The sequence below is a fragment of the Tyto alba genome, unplaced genomic scaffold (genome assembly GCF_018691265.1).
Source record: "Tyto alba isolate M040663 unplaced genomic scaffold, T.alba_DEE_v4.0 Super-Scaffold_22, whole genome shotgun sequence".
In the NCBI taxonomy this organism is placed as follows: domain Eukaryota; kingdom Metazoa; phylum Chordata; class Aves; order Strigiformes; family Tytonidae; genus Tyto; species Tyto alba.
This window is the reverse complement of record NW_024881296.1, coordinates 33,771,544-33,795,789: the sequence shown is the minus strand read 5'-3', so window position 1 is coordinate 33,795,789 and position 24,246 is coordinate 33,771,544. Positions and strand designations below refer to the sequence as shown.

Genomic DNA, 24,246 nt, shown 5'->3' with positions numbered 1-24,246 from the left:
CTTGGCAAGCACCTTGCCAGAGCTGAGCTCTTCATGTTCAATCTAAGAGGGCCTCAACTGCCTGGATCCCTCTGTATCACTCCTCTGGTTGTTTCTACAGCTTCCAGTATTTCTACTATTATATATAACCTGAAATTTGTTGTGTATTTCCTTTTAGTGGCCGGTTTGGGTTATGGTTAGATGCAGATTTGTATCACGGGCGAAGCAACTCCTGCAGCACCTTCAATAATGACATCTTATCTAAGAAAGAAGATTTCATAATACAAGATGTAGAAGTATGGACATTTGAATGAAATACTGACTGCCTTAAGGACTGGATCCATTAGGCACTTAAAAGCTAACTAGAAGGTGCAGGCTGCCTCACAATGTTACACGCTTTTTCTTCAAGTTTGTACCAGAGCATGACCACACAAAAACACCCCAACCAACCAACCCAAGAAAAAACAAGAGCTGGTTTTGAGAGGCAGTAAGAGATCAGTCTGAAGTGTTTTTTACTTCCTCCTCCAACACTTCTCCATCGAAGATTTGATGCTTATGAAAACATTCATGGTGTATAAGTTGAAAACTTTTTCTGTAACTGTGAAGGAGATACTGTGGGAAAACTATAACTATCTAGTACATTCCGTGTGTATTTATGTTCAATGTACAAATGCTAACCAAAAATAAAAGGTTACTTAACCAAAATCTACAGCATACTGTTTGCCATGGAAAAGAATCAGAAATAGGTGTACACAGCACTTAAGGGAACATGTTTATAAAATCTTTTTATTTATTATTATTGTATAGCAGATTTTTTTTGTAAATGTATTAGCTATGAGTTTTTTCTTTAAATGTTTCAAATCTCAATTTGATAAATAATAATTGTTCATGTAGGTTTCTTATGCACTGTTGTTTATTCTGGATCAATTTATTTGATTTTTGAAGTTAATTTTTATATTTTTATTTTGTAAATGAGATTTGGGTTTCATTTTACCCTAATTAGAGGGTTTGTTTTCTGGCAGAAACACGAGTGCATAATTCTGTTTTGGTTTTTTTTTTTCTGGGAAGAAGGAGAAGGTGGATAGTGCTTCTTATTAACTCTGCTGCCACATTCCTGCTAATAGATTATTATTTTGGCAGTGTATGGAGACACTGGGCAAACTGCCATCTGGTATAGACTGTATCAGCTCTGTTGCAGTCAACAGAATGGGGACAGCATGCTCTGAGCATCTGCCCTAGTATTACTTGACTGTTTACGAAGGACATTTATTTCTAAGAGAGGATTGTTTTTCTGTATCACCACCAACTGATTCAAAATAAGCCACCCACTGTGCTTCTATGACCATTTCTCTACAAATTGAAGAATTAGTTAAGGAGAAAATATAATTGTGGTTTAGAGAAGAATACTATTTCCCTAACAAGCCCAGGTCATGTTAGTGTAATACTTGTTTTCTTAGTAATCATATATATGATTTCTTTCCCAAGAAAGACTTAAAACAACGGGCTGGTTTAGGATTTGACAGGCAACTAAATATTCTTGTTTTTCTTTAAATAATCAGATCATCCCCCCCGACAACTCTGAAGATAAAAGACTGAATGTTACAAAATTAAAATTTCAGTAAATAGGGAGAGTGTGACAGAGGACTGGCAGTCTTCATTGTTTGCTAAGGAATTCTGCTTTCCCATTAAGCTGTGGTTTTGTTTACACAATCCAGGCCTGACCAACATTAGGATGCTGTCTTGCCCTTAGACTTGAATGTGCCATTGTCCTGAGAAAGGCAGGTTTTAGAAACAGTAGTCTGCTTCCACGCGTTAAAACAGTACAGCCTAATTTTGGAATATGAGAAACAGAGTAATATACAACTCAATTTAGTTACTGCTCCTCCCTTTTTCAATAGATTAAAAAAAAAAAAAAAAAAAAAAGAAAAAAAAAAAAAAAGAAAGCAAAGTGGTTTCCTTTCAAAAGCATTACTAAATCTTAATCCTGCACAGAAATTTCACAGTCTAAACCCAATGCTATATACAGTAAGCCTGTAACACACTGCACGTGAGCTTTTCACACTTCCCTTCTATGTGGTCTACTACAGCCATAAATAAATTGGTAATGCTGTAAAATATTTTGGAAGTAGCTAACAGCATAATGCTTTGAAAATACCAGGAATATCTAATCCTGTTTGCTCTTCTAAATGATGGCAGACTACTTAATAGTTAAAAAAACCCACAACCCAAATCAGCCAAGTTCAACATTTTACATACATTTCACTACTGCTACCTACAACTTACTCCATTATATTATCCTTGTCAGAGCATATCTAAACGCTGTGGTCTATATTCAAAACAGTGTTGTTCAATCAAAATTCTGTGACCCTTGAAACTATGAATATTGAATATATGTAATGCAGTGCTATCACAATATTTTCAATAAAGGAATTTATGCATTCAGAAACTTCTTTCAGATGTTTTTTTATTCACAAACTTTAGTACATTTTAAAGATTAAAAGATGAAGCTTAAGTTACAGGTTATGTTGACAAATACCCCTCAAAAAGAGAATTGCAGCAATATAATGTTTTAGAAACATGGCTAATGGGATTGGAGATTTGGGGTTTGGTTGTTTTTTTTTAGTATGGTATTGCATCTCCTAAAACAGACTTGTGTTTTGAGTTTACTCAGGGACAGACTGACAAAGCGCTAATACCAGTAAACAGTTAAGCAGTTAACCTAGTAGTTCTTGTTGCTTCTCTCAGCTGTAGTGAATGGCATCTGTTCCCTCATCTTTTTTGACCAACCTGTTCCCAGAAGTCAAAGTCCATTTACATAATTTCTGTATGCACCCTTTTTTATATTGCTAACTGTTCATGTATTTTTATTTCTTGCCAAGCAAGACACAAAGGCACGCAATGTCTTAAAGGTGCTTGGTTCTTGGCTTTTACTGTTTTTTTTTGGTATAGAGGTGGCATTAAGGAAAAACAAACTGTGACTACGCATGAAACAGAACAAGTATGCTACCTGTGAACCTTGCTTTGAGTGAAATGGCAGTGAGAATTTTCTTAATGTAAAGTAGGAAAAATTAAGGTTGCTAGTCATTTTTCTCTTGGAGAACAAAAGTTTGTTCTTGCAACATGAAGTGTATGTACTTTAGTGGTACTCGCATAAATATTTTGGATTCAGTACAGTGTTGAAATGCTTATTCACAGTAAGGCTTGTAAGTACCCAGGTACGTGCAGATGTTTGATTTGGTGCTGGTTTCAGTACAGTTTTTGCACTGGCTGTTTTGTACAAAGGTGGCTTTAGAGCAAAGTAAAACCCAGTTACTTTCGGAATAACCCTCACGTGTAAACAAACTCAAGATTTCACTTGCCCGGTTTACAGCAGAGAAAATGAGCTGGTCAGCGCATTACAAGTGAGCTGCTTCAGGTAGAACAGCAAACCGTGTCCTATTTGTACAAGCACAGCTTGCTTGCTCTGAAAGAAACACATTTTTGGGAAACCTCATTCTAAATTTTGCAACTCGTTCCCTCTTTAAACACTGCGGCCTGTCGTCAGTGGGACAAGCGCTTTGTGCTACTGGGGCTGCACGAAGAACATAAACATTGCAATTCTGTGGCCAGGGATTCTGCCGCTCTGCAACTAAAATCTAATGAACAGTGCAAGTGATTTAAAAGACAAATGATCAAGAATGCATTTTTAGATAATTGACGGTTAGCTACCATTTAGAAATATCCTCAGTTAGCTTTGGAAGCAGCTCATACAATGAGGGTGGTGAGACCCTGGCACAGAGAGGCTGTGGCTGCCCCCTCCCTGGAAGGGTTCAGGGCCAGGTTGGACGGGGCTGGGAGCCCCCTGGGCTGGGGGAAGGGGGCCCTGCCCGGGGCAGGGGGGTTGGAACTAGGTGGTCTTTAAGGTCCCTTCAACACAAACCGTTCTGTGATCCTATGACCTGAATGCGCTCGGAAAGCGTTCACTTAATTTTACTCCCCGTTTGCACCTTTTTTTTTAGTGAAACTTACTGTGAGCAGACTTCATCTCTTTTTACGGATGCCTCAGGGGTTTAACTCCGTCGGCGGCTGCAGTTTCGCTTCAGAGCACGAAGGGAACCCCGCCCTTCCCCCGCGGGGCGGGCCCTGCCCCTGCCGGCGGCGGAGCCAAAGCGGCCTCCGTTCCCGCGTGAGCTCTGACAGGCTTCATTAAAAAAAAAAAAAAAAAGCAAAAAAGCAAACCAAACCCAGGGTTTAGGTGGGAGTTCGTGCCCGTCCCCCTCAGAGGAGGCAAGCTCCGCGGCCGCGCTGCCTTCCGCGCCAACCGCCCCCCACACACACACACACACACACGCGCCACCGCGGCCCGCGCGCGCCCCCTGGCGGCGCGGAGGGGGCGGGGCGCGGGCCGGTGGGCGGTCCCTTGCTGGGGCGCCTCGCCATTGGTGGCGGGCGACGAGCGCGTGAGGGCACCGCCCCCCCCGCTCCCCCCCCCCCCACCTTTCCCCTCCTCCGCAGCCAAGCGCCGGCAGGGGGCGCGCGCGGCGCCGGCGGAGGGGCCGGGGCCATGGCGGGGGAGGGGGCGGCGGCGGCGGCGGCGGCGGCGGCGACCGAGGGGCGGGAAACCGAGGGGAACGGCGGCGGCGGCGGTGGCTACGATGGCAAGTGCGTGTTCTGCAGGATCGCCCGCCGGGAGGAGCCGGGCACGGCGCTGCTCCCCTGCCAGGTGGGTGAGGGGCGCCGGCCGCCGTGTCCCGCTCCCGCCTCTCGCCGCCGCCGCGCTCCCCCGCAGGGGCGGGCCCGGCCGGCGCCCCGCTGGCGGCGGGGGGGAGAGCGGATTTGGGTGGCCTGGGCCGGGGGGGCGGGTGGACGTCGCCGGTGTTTGACGAGGCGGCAGGCGGTGTCTGCCGCCGTGCTGGTGCGGGCGGTGCTGGGCCCCGCGGCCTGCAGAGGGGGCAGCGCTCCCGGGGGAGCAGAGAGGGACCCGGCGGGGGTGTGGGGGGTGTATTTGCGTGTGAATTTGGGAGCGGGAGATCGAACCCTGAAGCCGTGCGTTTGTCGGCCGCCCGGTGCCAGCCCTCCGTCCCGGTAAGGCTGGCGCTTGGAGAGGCTCGGCGGGCTCGGGGTGGTCTTAAGGGCCCTCAGCTCTTCTGGGGAGGGGGGGTCGGAACATGGGTCAGGGGGAAGATGCCATCTGTACGTGTTGGCACAGCTGCCAGGATCCTTAAAGCTGGCACCGAGGAATCCTGGCTGCAGCTCAACGGAGGGCACGAATCGTGCTCGCAAGTCTTTCTGCAGGCTGGCTCAAAAAATTTCAAGATTTTTGCTAGTTACTTCAAATATAATACTAAGTATTACCTTGACAGGGGGAAGATGAACTTTGTTACCTACTCTTGGCCAGTACCCTCGTCCTAATCAATTTAATACGTTTACATCCTTTTTTAGTATGAAGACCTTGTTTGCTTTAGAGATATCAGACCTAGTGCCCCCCACCACTATTTGGTGGTGCCGGTGGAGCACATGGGGAACTGCAAAACCCTGAAGACAGAACACATACCCATAGGTAAGGCTGTAAGTGTGTGTTTAACCTAGAGGAAAATAATTTTGTACTGCCTTAAATAGTGTGCTGTCAGCTAAATTACACCTTCGAGCACTATTTGGTTGAGGATGTGAGCGTGGAAATAGATGGTATGAGTGAGTGTAAGCAGGGACTTGCCCTTCCTGGGGACTTCCATGTGCTAGTCTAGAATAGCACGTTTGTTTTGTTCAATGCTAAAAAACCCATTGCACTAGTGCATGAAATCTGTTTTGTTTGCATGGAGTATAGATGCCTCTGCACTTTGTTGGAATCGCAACTTTATTTTTAAAGTGTTTATGTGCTGTTTCATTGCATTTACCTAGGTATATATGCAATTCTAAATTATGAAGAATTATAGAAGAATTTTATTAAATGTATATTTTAATAAAAGTGCTACATTATTTTCCAGAAAAAAAGGGAGTGAGAGAAGAGGGAAACGGTGTTACAATAAACTTCAGTAATTCTTGAAAAAATAAAATTCTAAAATATTGAAGCTACGATTTATTGTTAATAGGCTTTTTTTTTTTTTTTTTTTTTCCTTAAGAAAGTATTGTCCTGGAATTTATTTCACAAGAAATGCCTAGCTAAGTGTGTTGAGTAACAGAAGAAACTACAGCCATACATGCATGAAGAGATTCCACCTTAGGGAAATGTACAGGAGATGCAAGAAGAGAGTTACAGCTGTGTGTTTCAAATCTTGCGTCGCTGTACTTCTCTTCTGGAAAAAACTACCCTGTGTTTAGAAACAACTTCTATATGTGTCTGGCTTCAAGACAATTCCTTAGACTTTTGCCTTGAGTTTTTGTGTTAGGGTTGCTTCTTTTCTCAGTGATACAGTAATGAAACTTTGTCCTAGTAATAAGTAGGACTGACAGTTTTATTGTATTTTGATTAAAACTTGTGTACCATCTCTGAAACTTCCTAATTTATGCCAGGCGGCAAGGACCTAGAGATCAAAGTCCTGTAGCTGTGTAGAGATGTAACACTGGAATTAGTGTAAATGTCATCATTTTGACCAATCAGTATTTGTTGGGTTTTTTTATAAGGATGTGGTGATACCTTGGCCTCGGCCAAAGTTCTTAGAATAATAAAACACTTAAAAGCATCATCAGTGTGGACATTGGTAATGGTGGCAATTTTCATGTCAATCATTGCACAACACTGTCTTGACAATCTTTGTTTGATTATGAGTAGTTACAGTACTTGTATTTTGAAAAACCTGTGTTTGTGATCTCCGTGTAATCAGTCTGTTGAAGTTAATATTCTGAAGAATACCTTTTTTAAGTTACTTGATGGCATATGATGTGTAAAATACTCCTTAAACATTGAATGAAATTTATTTGTGTTTAATAGTGAAGAGAATGATGGAAGTTGGAAAAGCTGTTCTCCAGAAAAATAATTTTAGTGACTTGACTAATGTAAGGTATGTAATGGAAACCTTCTCTGTTTACTGAGTATGTTTTTTACTTTTCAAAGTATTTTAGAGATGGTGGCAACAACTGCAGTATGATTTATTGAAGAAATCGAGTCTTTATTCACTTATCACATGACTTCTCAGGTAGAATGTGCTGGCATTGAATATAAACTCTTTTCTTCTGATTCATTTCCAGCACAGATTGCTTTCCAACTCTGAGATTCTTTCTTGACCACATCTTGGGTTAGGGAGGATACTTCAAACAACTTATCTAAAAGGCTGCTCTATAATTACTTGCTGAAAATATGTTTTAACTCCTAGATTCCAGAAGAGAGGTAACCTTTGTCCTGTTTAAGCAGGGCACTGCCTTGCTTTTCAGTCATACCTGATTTCAGTGCTTGCACCCTTTAGTTTAAACCAGTGCCTTTGATAGCCAAAGTAAATTGTAATGTAATTTAAATAGTGTAGAGTATAGCAAGCTTGGCCTTCATGATGAGAATAGGTAAAAACTACAGTCATCTAGTGACAGGTGGCCTTCCAGCTGAAAACTAGATATAATGCATTTAAGATACATTGTATTTTTCAAATCCCCCTTTTTAACAAAATGTATACTAAATACAGAGATGTGAAGAAGGAATTTAATGAGCTTTTGAAGGGTTCCCCGAGTGCATAATTAAAGGAAAGGACATACTTTTGTTCCTGCCTTTATGTACAAGGAAAATGCAATGAGTCGGGTTACTAATTCGGTTGATCATGTTAAATAACTTGCGATGTTCCACTTCTTCCTGAATTAACAGCATCAGTATTTTTCACTTGTTTTCCTTTTCTGAAGAATGGGTTTTCACTGGCCTCCATTCTGCTCAATATCCCACTTGCATCTTCACGTCCTGGCCCCAGCCAGTCAGCTAGGATTCTTATCCAGACTCATTTACAGAATCAATTCCTACTGGTTTATCACGGTAAGTGTAATGCAGATGAGCTTCTTGGTAGGTTTTCAATTGAAAGCTGAAAATGTGATGTCTTTCTAAAAATTCTTTGAGCAATTATTTTTGTCATTACTGTAATTAATAATTAGGTATATATTGCGTTAACTATTTGAGAAAACATAATGGTAAAAACCTTAATGCTTACTAAAGGGAATGGAGTGCCAATAACATCAACAGCAAACTGTACGGTAGTTCTGGGTCTAATGTGTAGCTGAGGTTAATGTGATGTGTTTCTGAGGACACTTTGTATTTGTTCTTTAATTTAAAATGATATATTCAAATGGGATGGACTGTACTGTACATACCCTGGTTCATCCAACTGAGGTGAAAAACACGTCCACCTAATGATTGCTTCTGTCATTTCACATGGTTTTTGTCATCTTGTCATCTTTAGACTAACACAAGTGTCAGCTTTACAAAACTGTTGTTTGTACTGATTTATGTCAGTAGAGATAAGCAATGAGATTGAACTGGCACTGACTAAATCACTCTTTGAAAATCCCTCTCGAGGGCTAAAGCTTACTCTCACTGCTTCAACACAGCAAAGAACCTGTCCTTGCAACGTAGCCGCAGCATCCTGCTGCCATTGTGCAGCCCCAAAATAAGGTGCTTAAAAAGGTCTGTCTCATCTAAAGAATACAGACAGCCTCTTAAAGAGAAAAAACTCCGCTTTTTCACAGTGGTACCTTGCAGGAGATCTCACCTAGCTTGAAAAAAGTCAGTGTGCCTCTGCTGTACTGTAGAGCGTCACACAGATATTTGGTCCTCAAATAAGTTATAGCTGTGTAGTTTTACTGCTTGCTATCTTGGATTAGCTTAGGGAAATCTGTAGCAAGTTTGGTTATCCAATATGAATGCACTTCAAAAGATAATTTGCTTTCTTGTCAAGTTGGAAAATGTTCTTGAGTTGTTTTGGGGTGTTGTTTTGTTTAGGTTTTTTTTTTTTTTTTTAATGGTTTGAATGTGATATTTGGTTAAGAATACAAAACAAGATTCAGGTAACTTAATTTTCAGTTGCTTCATCCTTTGTCTAGCTTTATTTGCAAATAAACTGCAACAGCTACTTAACTTCTGTTAAGTTATTCCTACCCTAAGTAGCTGATGGCATTTTTACTCTGTGTGTTTAAGACATGCCAAATTTTTAACATGGTTCCTTTGGAGTTCTTAATAAAACCTCAAGTACTAGTTCAAAATAAGATTTATTCAGTGGGACTGGCAAAAAAAAGGCTGACAGTAAACTGATTTATTTCAGAAGTGCTCCTGTTAGTCTCCCTGTGCCCAGTTTGGCCTGCCAGAACAACGCTGGCAGGCTTCCTTCTGCCCGGAGCCTTTCTGAGGGCTCTGTGGGCTGCTGCTGTTACACATACAAAATGCAGCTGTCCCAGTTATGCACTGGATGCATAAATGGCCATATGATAAGAAAAGTACGTGTGAGCATGGATGCACATCTCCTGACATGAAGCACATACGTGAATGCAGCGTATGTAGCTGTGTGGAGCTGGTCGGGTGATGAGAGGCCACAACACACTGTTCTGAAGCATCTCCCAAAGAGTTCCACGTCTTACAGCTTGGTGGTTCTGAGCACTGCTGTCTTCTGAGGTCTTTAAAACCATACTGCTTTAGCTGCTATTTATTTGCTCAAACATCCTCTGAGTTTCATAGGTTAGGTTTCCTTTTCTGATCACCTAGTAGGAATTTGGAAACTGTGAAAAAGAGTCTGGTGTTTAAAGCAGTTATTGTATTCTGCTTCTGTTGTATGCTTCGTAATAATGAAAAGCAAATGCTCTGCCAGTGTCACTGTTTTTTAAATGGAATTTTCAGTAAACTGAAGGTCCACACTGTAGTTAATGCATTGCTTTCTCTCTTTCATAGGCTGAACAACTGATTGAGCGACTGCAAAATGAAAATGCTGCCAGTTGAAAGCACTTTTAGCCTTGTGTTGCTAGCCAGTTTGTCTTTCAACTCTGATTTAAGGCTGTACAGTTTGATGTTGCCAATAATATACCAGGATAAAAAAAGCTTTAGATCCTTATGAGGAAAAACACACAGAATTTGTAGCTGCCAACCTAATTCTCCTATTTGAATACTTGAGTCTGTATACTTCTCTGACAATAAGGTGAGGTATTTTAATTATAGTTTAGTTAAATTAGTGTTTGTATATATATACATACATAACACACACATGTACATGTGCAAAGAACTTTTGCTAGTAAAAGGCAAGGAATAGCAGCAGAACGTATTGCAACTAAGGCAACAAGTTGCTACTAACAGCAGGTACATGGTACCAAAGGGAATATTTGTTGCAGAATCAAGCTTTTATTTCAAAGATGCATTGTTCTGGGATTGCAAGTAACATTTAAAACACTTAAATTTCCATCTGTATTAATATGATATGTTACTTAGTAAGTACATTGCTGAAAGTACACTACTAACTTTCTGGTGTTAAGCCACTTTAGTATATTACCTGTCTTACTTGCATGACAGTGACATAATAAATGTTAATATAATAGGTGCCCAAGATGTGATAATGCTATATAACACAGAATATAGTTTAAATATATGTCTAAGTGGTTGTATGTTGGACTTAATGATTGTTTCCCTCTTATGTGCACAAAATTTTAAATTGGTTATTGTATGTTTACAAAACAATGTGAAGAGTATAGAAAGGAATAGATTTAATATACTGCTCTTCTGCATGGTAGGAAAAAAATCCAAGTTTTTAGATGGTTCTGGTATTGTTCTCACTGGAAGTCCCTTGGAGATTACTGATGTCTTGGCTAAATTTGATTTATAAATGAAGCCATAAGTGAAACAAGTCTTTAGTGCAGGGAGTAAGTGGCAGGCTTGCATAATAGCAATCAGATTTTAATTTGGAATAGCAGGAACTCAGCCCAAAATTGGAACGTGTTGTGTTGCTTAAGGAACCTGCTGAACATTTGCCTTTGCTGTAGGACTAATCAGTAACCCTAGCGCTCTGTTTTTCAATACCATATTAAGGCAGGCTATTTGGAAATTTAAAACTCCAGAAAACACGGAGTGGATTTTCTCTGTTCACAGAGCGTATCTCTTGGTGCCTAACTAAACAAGTGTCCTTGGCTGATGCATTTAGATGCAGCTGAGGTGATGATGGTCTGTTGCACCTGCAATCTTCCCTAAACGCCATCTCAGTGTTTTCCACTGATCCAGCACTGTTGCCTTAGCAGTAGGATGTATTCTAATAGTCTTACAGTAAACTGTACACAATACTTCAGGAAATTTACACCCTTACAAAGAACAACATTTTCTGCTCAGAAGAGTTTCCACCTCTCTCTTCTGTAAGACTTTGTTTCTAATATCTTGTTATTCTTATTAGTGGGCACTCACACGTGGTTTGCAGCTCTTTATGGTTTTAACTTGTACTATTAGGTAGGAAGAGTGTGAATTAAAGCCACTGAACTTTGACTACTTGTGTGCAGTGGAGGTTTCACAAAACTGGGAGCCAGCTCAAATATCGGAATATTAAGATCTTTCAAGAGTTAATACTCAGTAAGCATTCTGATTTGTAATTAATTTATGTAACTGTACTTAACTGTGACATCTAATATTTAAATTACCACCATGAAATATTGTCGAAGTGCATTAATAAATAGAATAAACGCAAATCTTTGAATCGTCTTCCAGTGCAATGGAATAGCTGGATGTGGGGGTTGACCCTGGATAGCCCTTTGCTCACTCTTCACCCCTGACCCCAGTGGGATGGGAGAGCGAATAGGAAGCACAAAAGTGAGAAATCTCCTGGGTCAAGATACAGACAGTTTAATAAATGAAGAGGAAATAAAAAAACAAGGTATGTGATGCAAAGGTAATCAATTACTCATGACCTCCCACAAGCAGGCCAGTATCACTGGCTGCTCCCACCCTCTATAAAGAAAACCCACCCCTCCTCAGCTTTTATTGCTGAGCATGACATACAGCGTGGGATATCTCTGCTGCTGGTCAGTTGGTGCTGGGTGTGCAGGTTGTGGCCCCCTCCCAGCTTTTTGCCCACTGGAGGGGCACAGCAGGAAAAAGAGACATCCTTGGCGCTGTACAGGCACTGCTCAGCAGTCGGCAGAACACGGGTGTGTTATCAGCACTGTCAGCCACAAACACAAAACACGCCACCTTACGGGCTGCTCTGGAGAAAATTATCTCCATCCCAGCCAGTCCCGGTAAGTTGTCAAATGCACACAGAAGCACAAGGGTCAGCTTTTACACCTTGCACTTGAGAAGGGTCCTGTGAATGACAGTGAGAGTGGAAAAGTAAAAATCAGGATATAATCTAGCTTCCAAACCTGCCGATGAGCAAGATGGGGAATTCAACTTGCCTCTTGACAGCAACAGAGAGGCCTCAAACCAGCTCAAGCAAGGAAGCATTTGGCAGAGCCACGTTAATTACTGAGATGAATGTTCAGTACCTCATTAGTGTTTTTCAGCATAGAACTGTGTTCCATTTTCCTTCTGTATTGACAAGCATTCCTGGACTCGGCAGATAATTTTTTTAATTAGGCTGCGAAATACTTTCTGAAAAGCCTATCCTAATCCTTTGAATATGTCTCAGAATTACTGGCTAGCCCCTGGAAGAGGCAGTGGGCAGACCCCATTAACTATGTCACCCTCTTCTACAGCAGCTTTATAGCATCACTTTAAATCTTCCAAAGTCATCCGTAGAGCTTTCCAGTGAGCAAAGACCAATAGAATACTCTTGGAGGGTGAACTCAACAGCTCTTACTCTCCAAGAGCCTGGAGAAGCAAAGGAAAGTTGCTTAGCCACTGCCTCTGGCTCTGTCGTTCTTTGATCCAGTATTAGCAGTCCTGAGAAAAGCTGCTTTTTTGAATGCATGTTTAGGAATGACAAAGCTTTATTTGTACTCTTTTGCTCAATTGTTTCACATAAACTCCCAACCTAATGTGAACCCAGAGAATAATGCGTTTATGCTGCAGTACTAACTGTCTCCTCTGAAAGGATGGAACAGATACACGTACAATGCTGTTAAATGTACAATTTAAAAATTTTGTGTTTTGACTAAGGACAGCATTTTCTATGTGATTAAACTGGCAAGAGCGCCTCAAGCTATTCTGAAGTCTTCTTAACTGTGAGTTGCAAATAAAAGCACAAAAATAGGAGCAAACCAGTGAAAATTGTATTTGAAATTTGACAAACTTGGAAACAATAAAATGCTGCATAAAAACTCACTTGCTGTCATTTCAAACTGAATGTGCATCATCTGTTGCACTGTTGAAAGTGCTCTCAGTGTTTGACAAGACAAAACACAGGCAATGCCTATACAATGTACAGTCCAAAACTGATGCAGAATTCACAGGCTTCAAGTGGAAGAAGAAAGACCACTGGGGGAGCCTGCCACAAAGAAGTGAAGTTTAGGAGACATTCGAAGAGCTGAAAGCTACTTTTAGATGCTCAAAGTTTCCTTACAACTCCAAACAATCTGTAATACTAAAAAAATCTCACATGCTACAATTTTTGTAAAGTAGTTTAATAAATTCTGTTTCAATTACTCTAATGGGTGCCTGTTGCAAAAAAAAAAAAAAAGTTGCATGTTGGAAAGTTTAAATTCCTGTTTAATCTGTAGATGCTAATCTAATCTCCACATCCCAGATGAGGAAGCAGAATTTTGTAAAACTTCTAAACCAGTAGCTAAATTGGACTGTGTGCGTTAGATATGATCCATCTGTGACTATACAGGCTTCAGGAGTAGTTTTTATTCTGGAGCATACCAGCAGACAAGCTGTCCAATTGTATTATCGATCTTTCAGACTTCTTTTGAAATACTGGGTATTGCTGGAAGCAGGAGATTGGGTTTGTCAACCTGTGTGCTGATCCAGTTTGGCAGCTCGGTGTTTGTAATCATTGCGTGGGCACACAGATTTCAGTCACTCTTTAGGGGATACTCACCTAAAGCTGGCAGGTAGGAAACTTGACCCCATAAATTGTTCGAAAAAAAGATCTCTCTATAGCATTTTTTTTTTTTATAATAACCCTTGGTTTTATTCAAAATATCATGATAGGGCAAGCTTTTTCTATTTGCTTACATAGTGGGTAAGACCATTTCATTAGGGCTTGCTCTGCTTCCATCTGTTTTGATCAGAGGTGTGCTTAAAGCTCTTGTAGATGTGCTCAAGTGATATTTAAACCAACCAGCAGCAGGAGAGAGCGCAGCAGAGGCCCTGCAAGCATCTAACACTAACTACTTACATGACAGTGGAACCCTAGATTCCTGACATTTAATTATTTGAGCCAGCCTCAATTAAGGACTACTAAGTTTACATGAGCTGGACTTGCATCTCAGAGTGGTCAGGCTACACTGCCTCAACTGTGTGTCTTCTATTGTATTATTTGTACAATGTCTAGTAATGTTTTATTTTTCCTGAAATTGCCATCCTGTGAGTCAGCTGGCAACACTTGAACCACCTGATACTGCTTCTTGCAAGCTATGAACTAATGCTACAGCAGAACTGACTGGATTTCAAAATTGTTAGAATTAAACAAACCACATTCCATTGCTGTATTATAAAAAGCTTGATTAGTTTTGAAATCAAAATGTATGTACAGGCTTTATCTAATGGGAGCTGAAACCCACTGAGGTGTGTGTGCTCATGCCATTTCTGCAAGAAGTGTTTTTCTAGAAAACAAAGCACTTCAGGTGTGTTAAGATCACAAATTATATGTCTTGTTTTCAGCTGTAAGGCATAGATTTGCTTAGGAAAGAGGAGTGGATCTGAAAACTAAAGGAACAGACAGAAGCAGTGCCTGGTGCAGCACATATTCTGCAGTTTCCAACGCAGTAAAATTACGTGGTGCTTAAAATCCACCCTTTTGTTTCCCCATCCATGCTCTACCTGCATCTGATTCTCCTGTCCGCCAGATACACTTACTTCAGCACATTAATTTCTTCCCTTTTTTCTATTTATTTTTATTTCACTAGGAAAAGGAGGCAAGGGGATAATGAAATCTGTATTTTTAATTGCTCAGTCAAAAGGCTGATTTTGAAGCAAAGCCCCACTGGATGAAAATGTTAAAATAAGAAAACCATTATTTTAAGCTTTTTGAAAAAAAAAAAAAAGTTGTTTTTGTAAATAGCATAAAATAACTATCACTTTTATGAAGTTCATAATTTATATTAAATTTAAATATCCTTTTGAGGCAAGAGAACATCTTACTTTAAAGATCCACCAAGTAGTGTAGTTAATACCACATAAAAGCTTTTATTTGCACTGGTAAAAAATAGAACTTTATATTTCTAATTATACGGTTTTCTTGGTGGGAACTATTGTAAATATAGCTCACGATTATTTTTAATAGCATTATTACAACTATTGTATATAACCAATCCTTTTTTTTTTTTTTTAAAACTTAGGAAAAGTTCCCCCCAGAAGAACCATGAAGGAAATTGTTATCGGTCATCTTTCAGTCTCAGTTTTAACTAGCTGATCATTTTTTGTCCCAGTTTGAAGAACTCACAACCGTGCTCTGAAAGCACAGCTCTGCCTCAGATAAACAAGGTACGGGACTGCACCGCTATAATTTTCTTTATGCATTTGGCACTACAGGATCTCTAGTCTCCTCCTCTTGTACGCAACATTGCTGCTTTCTGGTGAAACAAGAGAGCAAGCCTTGTGTTTTTCTTCCTCTCAAATGCACAGTGCCTCAATATACAGTTCCAGCTGTCTTTCACATCTTTACGTTGTGGCACCCTACTTTCTATTAAGGGATATTAGGTGAATGTACCAAGAAGGCTGAAGAGCTTTGTGATCTTCTAGGGTATGACATGGCATTAGCAGAACAGAACAGGTAAAAATGGTGTGAGATACAGAGGAAAAAGAACAAGAGACACAGAAGGTCTGGAGAACGTATGATGATAAGGACAATTAAATACCAGGACTAGTGCAGCTTTCCAAAATACATGCAAGATGCAACTAGTTTAGGAACCATCAAATATATTTGCTGTGATATTTCTGTAAATTCAGGAATTTTCACATACTTCATGCAAGTAACTTCCATTTATTCAGTTTCACCATGTGAAAATAAGCTAAACTTTTGTTATATATCAGACTCTTTTTTGAACAAGTATATGAATGCCCGTAAGTTTCACATTCCATGCTTTACACATCAAAATCCCACACACAGTGAGTATTTCACAACCTGCAAGAATCAGTGATGTATGGTAGCATTAGTAATTTTTACTTTCAGTAACCTAAAGCAGTAAGCCAGTGGAGATATCTGAAGAACTGTGGTACACTTGGTAGTAGATGATAATAATGAAAAGACAATCCAATGTCAGCACAATAGATTAGCTCATTATTTGTGATTTCTGTCCAAATCTCTACCATTTTTATGAAAATATTTTTTACCCTTCTCACCCATTTTCTCTCCTGCTCATGTCCCCGTAAGTAGCTGAATTGAACTTCTGTAACAAAAACCTCTCTCAAGATGGTATCTAGATATGTTTTTCCAAATGGAACCGTGCAGCAGAATTCACTAGATGACAAAGCCTTATTCTAGTAAAGTAATGATCACATCATCATCTTTTCCTTGCCAAAGCATTTCACCTTCAAAATGAACCAGACCGTGTTTTCTGGCTCTTAACAAGATTCCCACTACTTTATTGGAAATAGTCACATATGTTTCAAACAGCTTCCCGAATGTCACACTCACATGTCCATCTTCTCCCACCTCACCAGTGCTTCTAATGATCAAGCACAGCTCTTCTACTTCCTTACCCACGTGTGAGTGAGCATCTTTCCCTCTCTGCTCTGTCTGAGACCCTTCGGGGGGTCTCCCGTAGGTAGGATCTCCTCTGTGAGTATTCACGGGTTTAGATGCAAGCCTGTCATTGCTGCTGAACGGGTTCTTTCTCTGATACTCAATGTGATCCTCTGCCCAGGTCTGCCAACTTTTCCTCAAGTCACCCACTGCACTGGTAGCTTTAGCACTCTGCCTTTTATCTTCTTCCATTTCTTGTTTTATGGCAGGAAATGTTTTATGGCAGGAAACAAATCAATGACTTGTCCTAACTGTGGTTCCTGGGTGCACTGTCAGCTGTGAAGGAAAAACAACAAATCAGCCTGATAATTTTTGGAAGAGTTTTGCCCGAGTGAGAAGCAAGGCTGCTGCAAAAGACGTATAATATCGGAAGATTTTGTAAAGTCCGACAATAATTCTACAGCAATGAGGAAAGTGAAAGTGATTCAGCTGAAATTCAGAAGTAATTTTGTAACACAGGGCAGTAAATTATGCTTACCAGGTTACACAGCAAACCGCCGGTCCCGCAGTTACCATACATAGCCCGCAGCCTCCGTGCAACACGCCCGTAGCGCAGTACTTACTCTTCGTGCAACAACGCCTTTTAAACAACTTTATCCTTACAGCTGGCAGCCCCGCAGACTTGCCCAACAGGCTGATGCAGTGCTGGCTGACCTGTTCAGCACAGCGCTTACTGACAGGTCAGAGAGAAAACCTTTCCCTAGGAGGCACCAACCCACAGACAGGGGTGGGCAGCCTTTCTCCTGCCTGCACACTGATTAAAGGTGGACGAACTCACGCTGTGCTGACCAGGTTCCCACAGACTGTGGCAGTTACTACGCACAGAAAATCTGGAGCGGAGATGCTGATACGTGGTGGGAGCAGGGGGGAATCTTCCTCATCAGGCACTGAGAAGTAGAAATCCAGTTAGCGAGCGCGGTGCTGTCTGCAACTCCCTATTTAGCGAGGAAGACAAAACCAGAATAGATAGTTCACCCTTAAAAGGCTGTGCTGACAGCCATGGCTGCCTGCTAAAACCTCCGGGCAGGCTGCAGGCAAGGGGCTTGCACTCCAGAGGTGACACTGCCCAGCCCCTCTAGGCACACCGACTGCCTGCCACCTATCAAACCACATGGACTATCTGTGCAATATGTCATTATTTTGATGAATTAGGGACAGACTGTTATATACCTATAGAGATCCGACTGTGGTATAACCATGTCTTTGCTGGATCGTATACTTTACCTGTTGAAACACACAGAGTTCTCATGTAGAGCAGTAATAGAGCTGATACTTTTCTAACAGACATTTGGAGATAAAACAGAGGATTAGCGCTGCCTTTTCTATGGGGAAATGGATAGAAGTGCAAATTCTGAACAATGAAATCACTGAATTACAGGTCAGGTATTTCTATATTTTAAAAGCATTGTTGGTTTTTTTTTTTTTGCAAAGTAAGGTTTCATGGGTGTTTGCCCATATACACACATTGATGCTCCTGCATGTGAACCCCGTGAGCAGTGACAGAGCTCCCTCAGTGCCCCAGCAGAACACGCAACTCACGGTCAAAACCCACTTGTGTTGCCCTTGGGTCTAGAAGCGTGCATGGGGTGAGTAGAAGGTGGCAACACAATGGCTGCGAAAGAGAATTGAGAAAGGTAAGCAGCAGCACACATTAAATAATGTTTTTTTCATTCAGTCTCTCACTTTTAAATTAAAACTCATGATTGTCATATGATCCTGTTGTATTTTTTGTGAGCTGAGGGTGGTTAATTCTAGCTTCCTGGATAAATTTCAATTTGAGTAATTACCTTTTGTGTACTTAACATTCCCCTGAAGGCTAGAAAGGATAATTGTTCTTCTTTTCCCTCCCTAAAATAGTTATGTAATGTTGTTGATGTAAAATGACTCCCCGAATCCATGCTAACAAACTGCTTGATTCTCCTCTGGCAGTACAGAAACGTATGCTAAATTTACAAATACAGCATCTGAAAAGCACTTTGGTTTTATGTCAGGATCAAATACTCTGTAAGTCTTACTTTATTAATATACATACACGTTCAAACTATGCTGAGCAGCATATAGAGACTGCTGGCGATTTTGCCTGGATTCTCAAGTCAAAAGCAGAACAAAACACAGGGCTTTGGTTAAATTCTTGTGTAGAAAACCGTATCACTGGAAAATTGAGGTATTCATCTTCTGAGAACAGGCAGCAATGCTCTGCAGATAAAGTAAGTGAAAGCCAATCTCAAAGAGATTAAGCTTAAAGAATAATAGCAATAACCCCTCCTAAGGAGTTTCTAAAATGAAAGGTATATAGCTAAGAAATTTGAAGTGAGACAGATAGGAAAAATAAAAGCAGACTTCCACTAAATCTCTTTCAGCAATCCCAAGATTTTGTAAGCAATTTCAGACTTGTGGGGTTTGTCAGCAGTTCAGCAATGTGTTTATTTGCTGGGTCTCAGCACTCAACCGCTGAGGTGAACAAGCCTGATTCACAACTACCTCTTTTCTTTCTTTTCTAGGAAAGTTCATGATTAGCTGCCAGTTCACATTTAGATTGCTTTCTTGTCAGCCGTCAGGGCTAAAGCTTCACAGCAAACTTCAGTTTTGATTACCACAGGATAAGATAACGGGAGAAGTTGCAGGATGAGATGATGGAGATGCATGAAGAACACCGCTCACAGGTCATGAGCAAAATCTTAGCCATCTAGGAAAAAAAGCTGTCCAAAAATCAGCACAGAAAATACAAAACATGAGTTCAGCACTGTGCTGGCCTGGTCTTGACAAAAGGCTTACTGAAATCTGGATAAGCCAAACCTTTCAGTTCAATGTAACAGAGAGATCAGTGAGCACGGGATTTTAGTTATGAAGTCTAGATGTTAAAATGAAGACAAAATACAAACTGTAAGACAAAAAACGTCCCCTCCCCCCCCCGCCGGATAGTCATCTCTCTGCCCCTTTCCTGGGAATCTGCTTCTCATCTGTCTGCTCCTACACTCACATCGCCAGCGCTGACCTCCTTCCCATGGAAAAACAAATGTGACTCCTTTGGCGCCCGTTAATTCTTAATGTTGTTGAATGACCTGCTCCACCGATGCCGGCGGGGGCAGGTTACCGCCGGGAGAAGGAGAGCTCGCAGCTCCCAGCCAGGAGGGCACGGCCCCCCTCCCCCTCCGCTTCCCAACCGCGCACCCCCGCCTGCAAAGCGCTGCTGGGCACGCCTCCCCGGCATAAACGATGTACAGGCACCGCCGGCCTGGCGCACGGCACGCGTTATAACGCATACACAACGTATAAATTTTAAGAAGGACGAGAGGAAGATGAAATAAACGCTAATCGGTCAAAGTGTGCGAGCGGTGACCAGCCCGCGCTGCGGCCGCTGCTCCGGACCCCTCGGCCAGCGGAGCCGCTGGCGACGCCCGCAGCCCGCCCTAGGGAGAGCGGGAAGGGGCCGGGGGAGGCTTTTTGTCACACCCCCCCCCCCCTTACCGGTGGCCGCGGCCGGGCCGGTAACGGCACCTTCCCGCCGAGGCGGACCGGCTCCTCCCGCCGCTGGGCCCGCCCGGCCGCGCATGCGGCCCGGGGAGGCGGGGGATGGCCCGACATGGCGCTGGCGGCCCCGCCGCTCCGGCGGTACCTGCTGCTGCTGGCGCAGGAGCACCTCGAGTTCCGCCTGCCGGTGAGCGCCCCGCGGGGCCGGGGTCCCGGCGGGGTGGGCCCGCTGAGGCGGGGGGCCGGGCGGCGCGCTGCACCCCCCCCCCCCGCCGCCCCGGGCGCGCTGAGGAGGCGGCCTGGCCCCGGCGGGGCCTCGCCTCCTGCCCGCGGGCGGCGCGGCTCGGGGAGAGCCCCCGGCGCTGCCGCCTTCCCCCTCGGCCTCGCCGCGGGGCTCGGCTTCCCCTTCCTGCCCCCAGCCTCCTCGGGGTGGCTTTCGGGCAGCGCTCCCCTCGCAGCTCTCAGGAGCCTTTGGAGCTAGGAGAGGTTGCCAGCAAAGTCGCCTGGGGCTCCAGATAAGAAATGGAAACCGGGCGGGAAAAATGGGTGGACAAAAATGTCTTTAAAGCCTCGTTTGGGTGACTTTTTAGTTCGTGGAAACTATGAAGGTGCTCCCGCTGGCGTGGTGTGGGTACATAAAGGAGTGGTGGTGCCCAGGCAAGGGCCTCTCTGTCCCAGGGGCTTACGGAGCTGCGTGAGGCAGGAGGGTGCGGATACCTTCGGTTTTCTGGAGGAAAACTTGGGGGGCAGCGAGGATGGGGCCCCTCCGAAGTCCGCGATGGAACAGAGGTCTCCGAGGTCTTGGCTGGCTTGACCAGCCTCGCTCCGCTGCACCGCACCGCTGGGTGCGAGGACTGCTCGCTCGCCTTTGCGTTTTGGTTCTGAGCGCCTGTTCCCGGGCGGTCAGGAGGGTTTTGTGCCCCACTGGCCGAGCTGCGGGGTCAGGGGGAGTAGACCCGCTTCTGCAGTAGGGTCACAGCTCGTCAGGAGTGGGAGCCAGCAAGTCCTGCCCCGAGTACTGCAGGCTGCTTGCCACTGACACGCTTATGCCGGCCGGTTGCAAAATTTGGGGTGCAGAGTTCAAGTGGTATTCACAGAATTTATTAAAAAATATGTAGTTGTAACTTCTCCGAAGCTCCCTGGTAATTTACATGGCTCCTTGGTGAATGTCTAGCTTAGCATACACTCAATTTCTGTGTTTATAAGAAAACACTTTTGTTTGTAAATTTAACTTATTATTTCTTTTTTCCCCATGATGGTTTACAGAGTTACTACGCATTGTAACAAATTTTGATACTTTACCTGCTCTTGTAGGCACCACCCTGAAGAGCTAGTAGTATGGTATCCAGGGTAATACATTAGTGTTTTAAAATAGTGCTGAAATGCACAGTTATTTTCTTAGAATTGGTAGGTCATCAATGCCTACGTTGTAGAATATCTAATGAATATTGCATCATCTTATTTTCCTTGTTTTCTTTAAGGCTTTCTCTTGTAAATGTTCTTGTTTAGTATCTGCTTTGTGGGACTGGAACATTATTCTATTTATTTACGATCAACCCAATTTTTCTTTAGACCAGGACTTCAGATTAAGTTAAAAAAAAAAAATTATATGTATGTAACATAGAAAGCTTTCATTTTTTTCACCAAGATTGTGGTTGTTCTTGGTTGATACAGCTGCTGAAGTAAGCAGTTCCATTTCCCTGTCCTTGCACTCTGGTGTCTGCTCAGCTGTGTGTTTGGCTTTGTGATGAGCTGCTTTATGGACCTGATTTGTCTGAAAACTTAATGAACCAAGCACGGAATTTTCAGCCAGATCAGTTTCCTGGTCTCCATCTTTACCGTGCCTTCACATGGGATGAGCAGTGCTTTTCTTCTGGTGGTGGTAGGCCGCAACAGCTGAAAGTGTTTCTTGAAGTCCACTTTTGTTCTTGAGTGACTGAAGAATAAAATTCTGTATTTCATATTTCTTGGTCGATAAAAAGCATGCTCTGTAGTCAGGGATCTCTCTTCAGTTAGGTCAGATACTGAGAGGTAACGTCAGGCATCCTGTTTTCCATCACAGTGTGTCTCTAATGGCAGATAGATGCATGCCAAGCATTTTAACAACCTCTTCATGCAGATCCGTTCCAGTGCTTCAGGCTTTACAGTTGGAAGGATCTTCCCAACCTCTCATCCGGAACACTGCTGTGATCTGAGCCTGGAGCTCTCATCTTCTCTGTAGTAAACGTTGAAGACGGATTATTACCTTCCTTTATCACAGCAACCTTTAGCATGTGTAGAGGTCGCAATCGCGTTTCTCTCCAAGCCTTCCCTCACAGGCCATGTTTTCTCCACTTCTCATTCTTGTCACTTTCCTGTAGATAGTATTACTGGTAGTGTGTGGAGGTGCCACTGATTCATGTGTAAAATCTCAGGTGCTTTTGCTGTCCTAGGACCATACAGTGGAATAGTTACAGATAAACTTTTATTCTCCTGGAGCAGAATCCCTCTTTTTTTCCAGCATTTTTTTACATCCTTGAAATAAATGGGGTAATGTCCCACTAAAGTTGTGTGCTAGTGTTGTATAGGGGTTTTCTTTTCCTCCATTTTTTTGGGATACTTCATGGTAATCTTGTTATTTACCCAGCTGGCTCAAATCTAAGCCGATGTAAAAATTTGCTTCCATGGTAGTGGAGTATGCCAGTTACATGTAAGTGCCAGTAAGTTCAGAGGCTGCAGCCTGTCATTTCTAGCAAAGAGGCTGCATGAGAAACATCCCTAATGTTTACCTCTCATCTTAGTTCAAAAGCCTTTTTAATGTTTGCGTTTTTACTAGGTTGTTTCTTGGAGATTTGCTGTTTTGCGTGTTCAATTTATGGTCTTCAGTTTTATCTGGAAAAGATACCTATTGAAGAAAACTGTTGAGATACCTGTAAAGCAGAGTGGTGACAGAAAAGGAATTGATGCTCAGTGCTGGGCTCAGCCCTGGGTCACAGTGTTAGCAGTGAGACATTGCTTTTACATGAATTAGTCAGAAAAGTAGAAAGAATAATATTGCAAGAGGAATATTCTTGTGAGAGTATACGATTGAGCAGTAAGGATTTTAATGAAAGAGAAAATGCAAAACAGAGGTATTCGGTTACTGAAATGTGCCTAACTTGATCTTGTTCTGTTGTATACTGTACAACTTTCCATAACCTAACCATAGCTCATTGCTTTGCAACTGAACTGAGAAGGGTAATCAGCTGCTTTTATAGCAGGAGAGTCTAATTTTTACAGTTCATGAACAGTATGTACAAGCTGAATTTAACTGTGAACCTCTGCCCTATCCACACCACTACTCTAAGTGTTGCACTGATAGTTCCCACAGTAAATCGGTAATAAATACCATTTTTAATTCTGTTGCTATGTCTAACATTTTGTTTATAATCCCTACGGAGGTCACTGTCTGCGTTAGAATTCATGGCATACTGTGCCTTTTTTTTTTTTTTTTTTTTTTTTTTTCTTTCTTTAAAACATTAGTTAATGCTCCTAAAACTTGACCTTTATATTTTCACTTTAGGAAATAACATCTTTGCTCTCGCTTTATGGTGGACAATTCAGTGGTGAACAGGAAATTCATGTAAATGTAAGTGAGGACCAAATATTTCACTTGAGTGTGTGTATGGTATATAAGTACGTTCTTTATAGTATTTTTATTATATGTGGGTAGCTGAATACATTCTGGAATTTCTTAGGAAAATAAGGAATCTTCCAAAACTGAGCAATTCTCAATTTCGATAAAGACTTAGAACTGAGCAAAAGATGTACAAAATGCACCTCAGGTTGTCTTCATTTAAGAGCATGAAAAGAAGCAGTGCCATCTGCTGGGAGGCTCTTCTTTCTTTTCAGAATAGCTGAAAGTGAAAACATTCAGCAGCAGTTTGAATTTGGTGTTTGCCTCTAAATCAGTGAAAGAGTGAAGCTAGGAAACTGTATGATCCTGGTCTCCATGCTTAGTCAGGGAACATTGCTGGGATTTAGTTACTACTCGTGTGTAATGAGGTATTTTGAGTCTTTAGAG

The 24,246-nt window shown here is 42.3% G+C and overlaps 3 protein-coding genes and 1 long non-coding RNA gene across 16 annotated transcripts in view; 3 read left to right on the top strand and 1 right to left on the bottom strand.

Moving 5' to 3' along the window:
• Positions 1-2,425, top strand: part of NCOA7 (nuclear receptor coactivator 7) — a 98,217-nt gene extending 95,792 nt beyond the window's left edge. For all 10 annotated transcript variants that reach the window (XM_042795623.1, XM_042795624.1, XM_042795621.1 and 7 more), the window contains one exon: positions 158-2,425. In XM_042795623.1, coding sequence (XP_042651557.1) covers positions 158-293 — 136 coding nt within the window. In that variant the 3' untranslated portion in view covers positions 294-2,425. The remainder of the gene's footprint in view (positions 1-157) is intronic.
• Positions 2,426-4,522: 2,097 nt separating this feature from the next.
• HINT3 (histidine triad nucleotide binding protein 3) lies at positions 4,523-13,143 on the top strand. The gene is made up of 5 exons (XM_032998105.2): positions 4,523-4,681; positions 5,401-5,518; positions 6,887-6,956; positions 7,780-7,906; positions 9,806-13,143. The coding sequence occupies exons 1-5, from the start codon at positions 4,523-4,525 to the stop codon at positions 9,851-9,853; spliced, it is 522 nt and encodes a 173-aa protein (XP_032853996.2). The 3' UTR covers positions 9,854-13,143.
• A 2,812-nt stretch (positions 13,144-15,955) lies between these two features.
• On the bottom strand, positions 15,956-17,501 carry LOC116962887. The gene is made up of 2 exons (XR_004407866.2): positions 17,212-17,501; positions 15,956-17,009 (listed from the first exon to the last, which is right to left on the bottom strand). It is a non-coding gene; the product is annotated as an uncharacterized LOC116962887 (long non-coding RNA).
• Positions 17,502-18,239: 738 nt separating this feature from the next.
• TRMT11 (tRNA methyltransferase 11 homolog) overlaps positions 18,240-24,246 on the top strand; it is a 30,673-nt gene continuing 24,666 nt past the window's right edge. Inside the window, exons 1-2 of one of the 4 annotated variants that reach the window (XM_032998071.2) lie at positions 18,240-18,367; positions 23,746-23,811. Coding sequence is in view for 2 of the 4 variants with exons in the window: in XM_042795803.1 (XP_042651737.1) it covers positions 20,317-20,391; positions 23,746-23,811 (141 nt within the window). In the remaining 2 variants the exon portion in view is untranslated. Of the gene's footprint in view, positions 18,368-20,207; positions 20,392-23,745; positions 23,812-24,246 lie in introns of those variants that run through there. The other 3 variants (XR_006165574.1, XM_042795803.1, XM_042795802.1) reach the window with 3 other exon arrangements.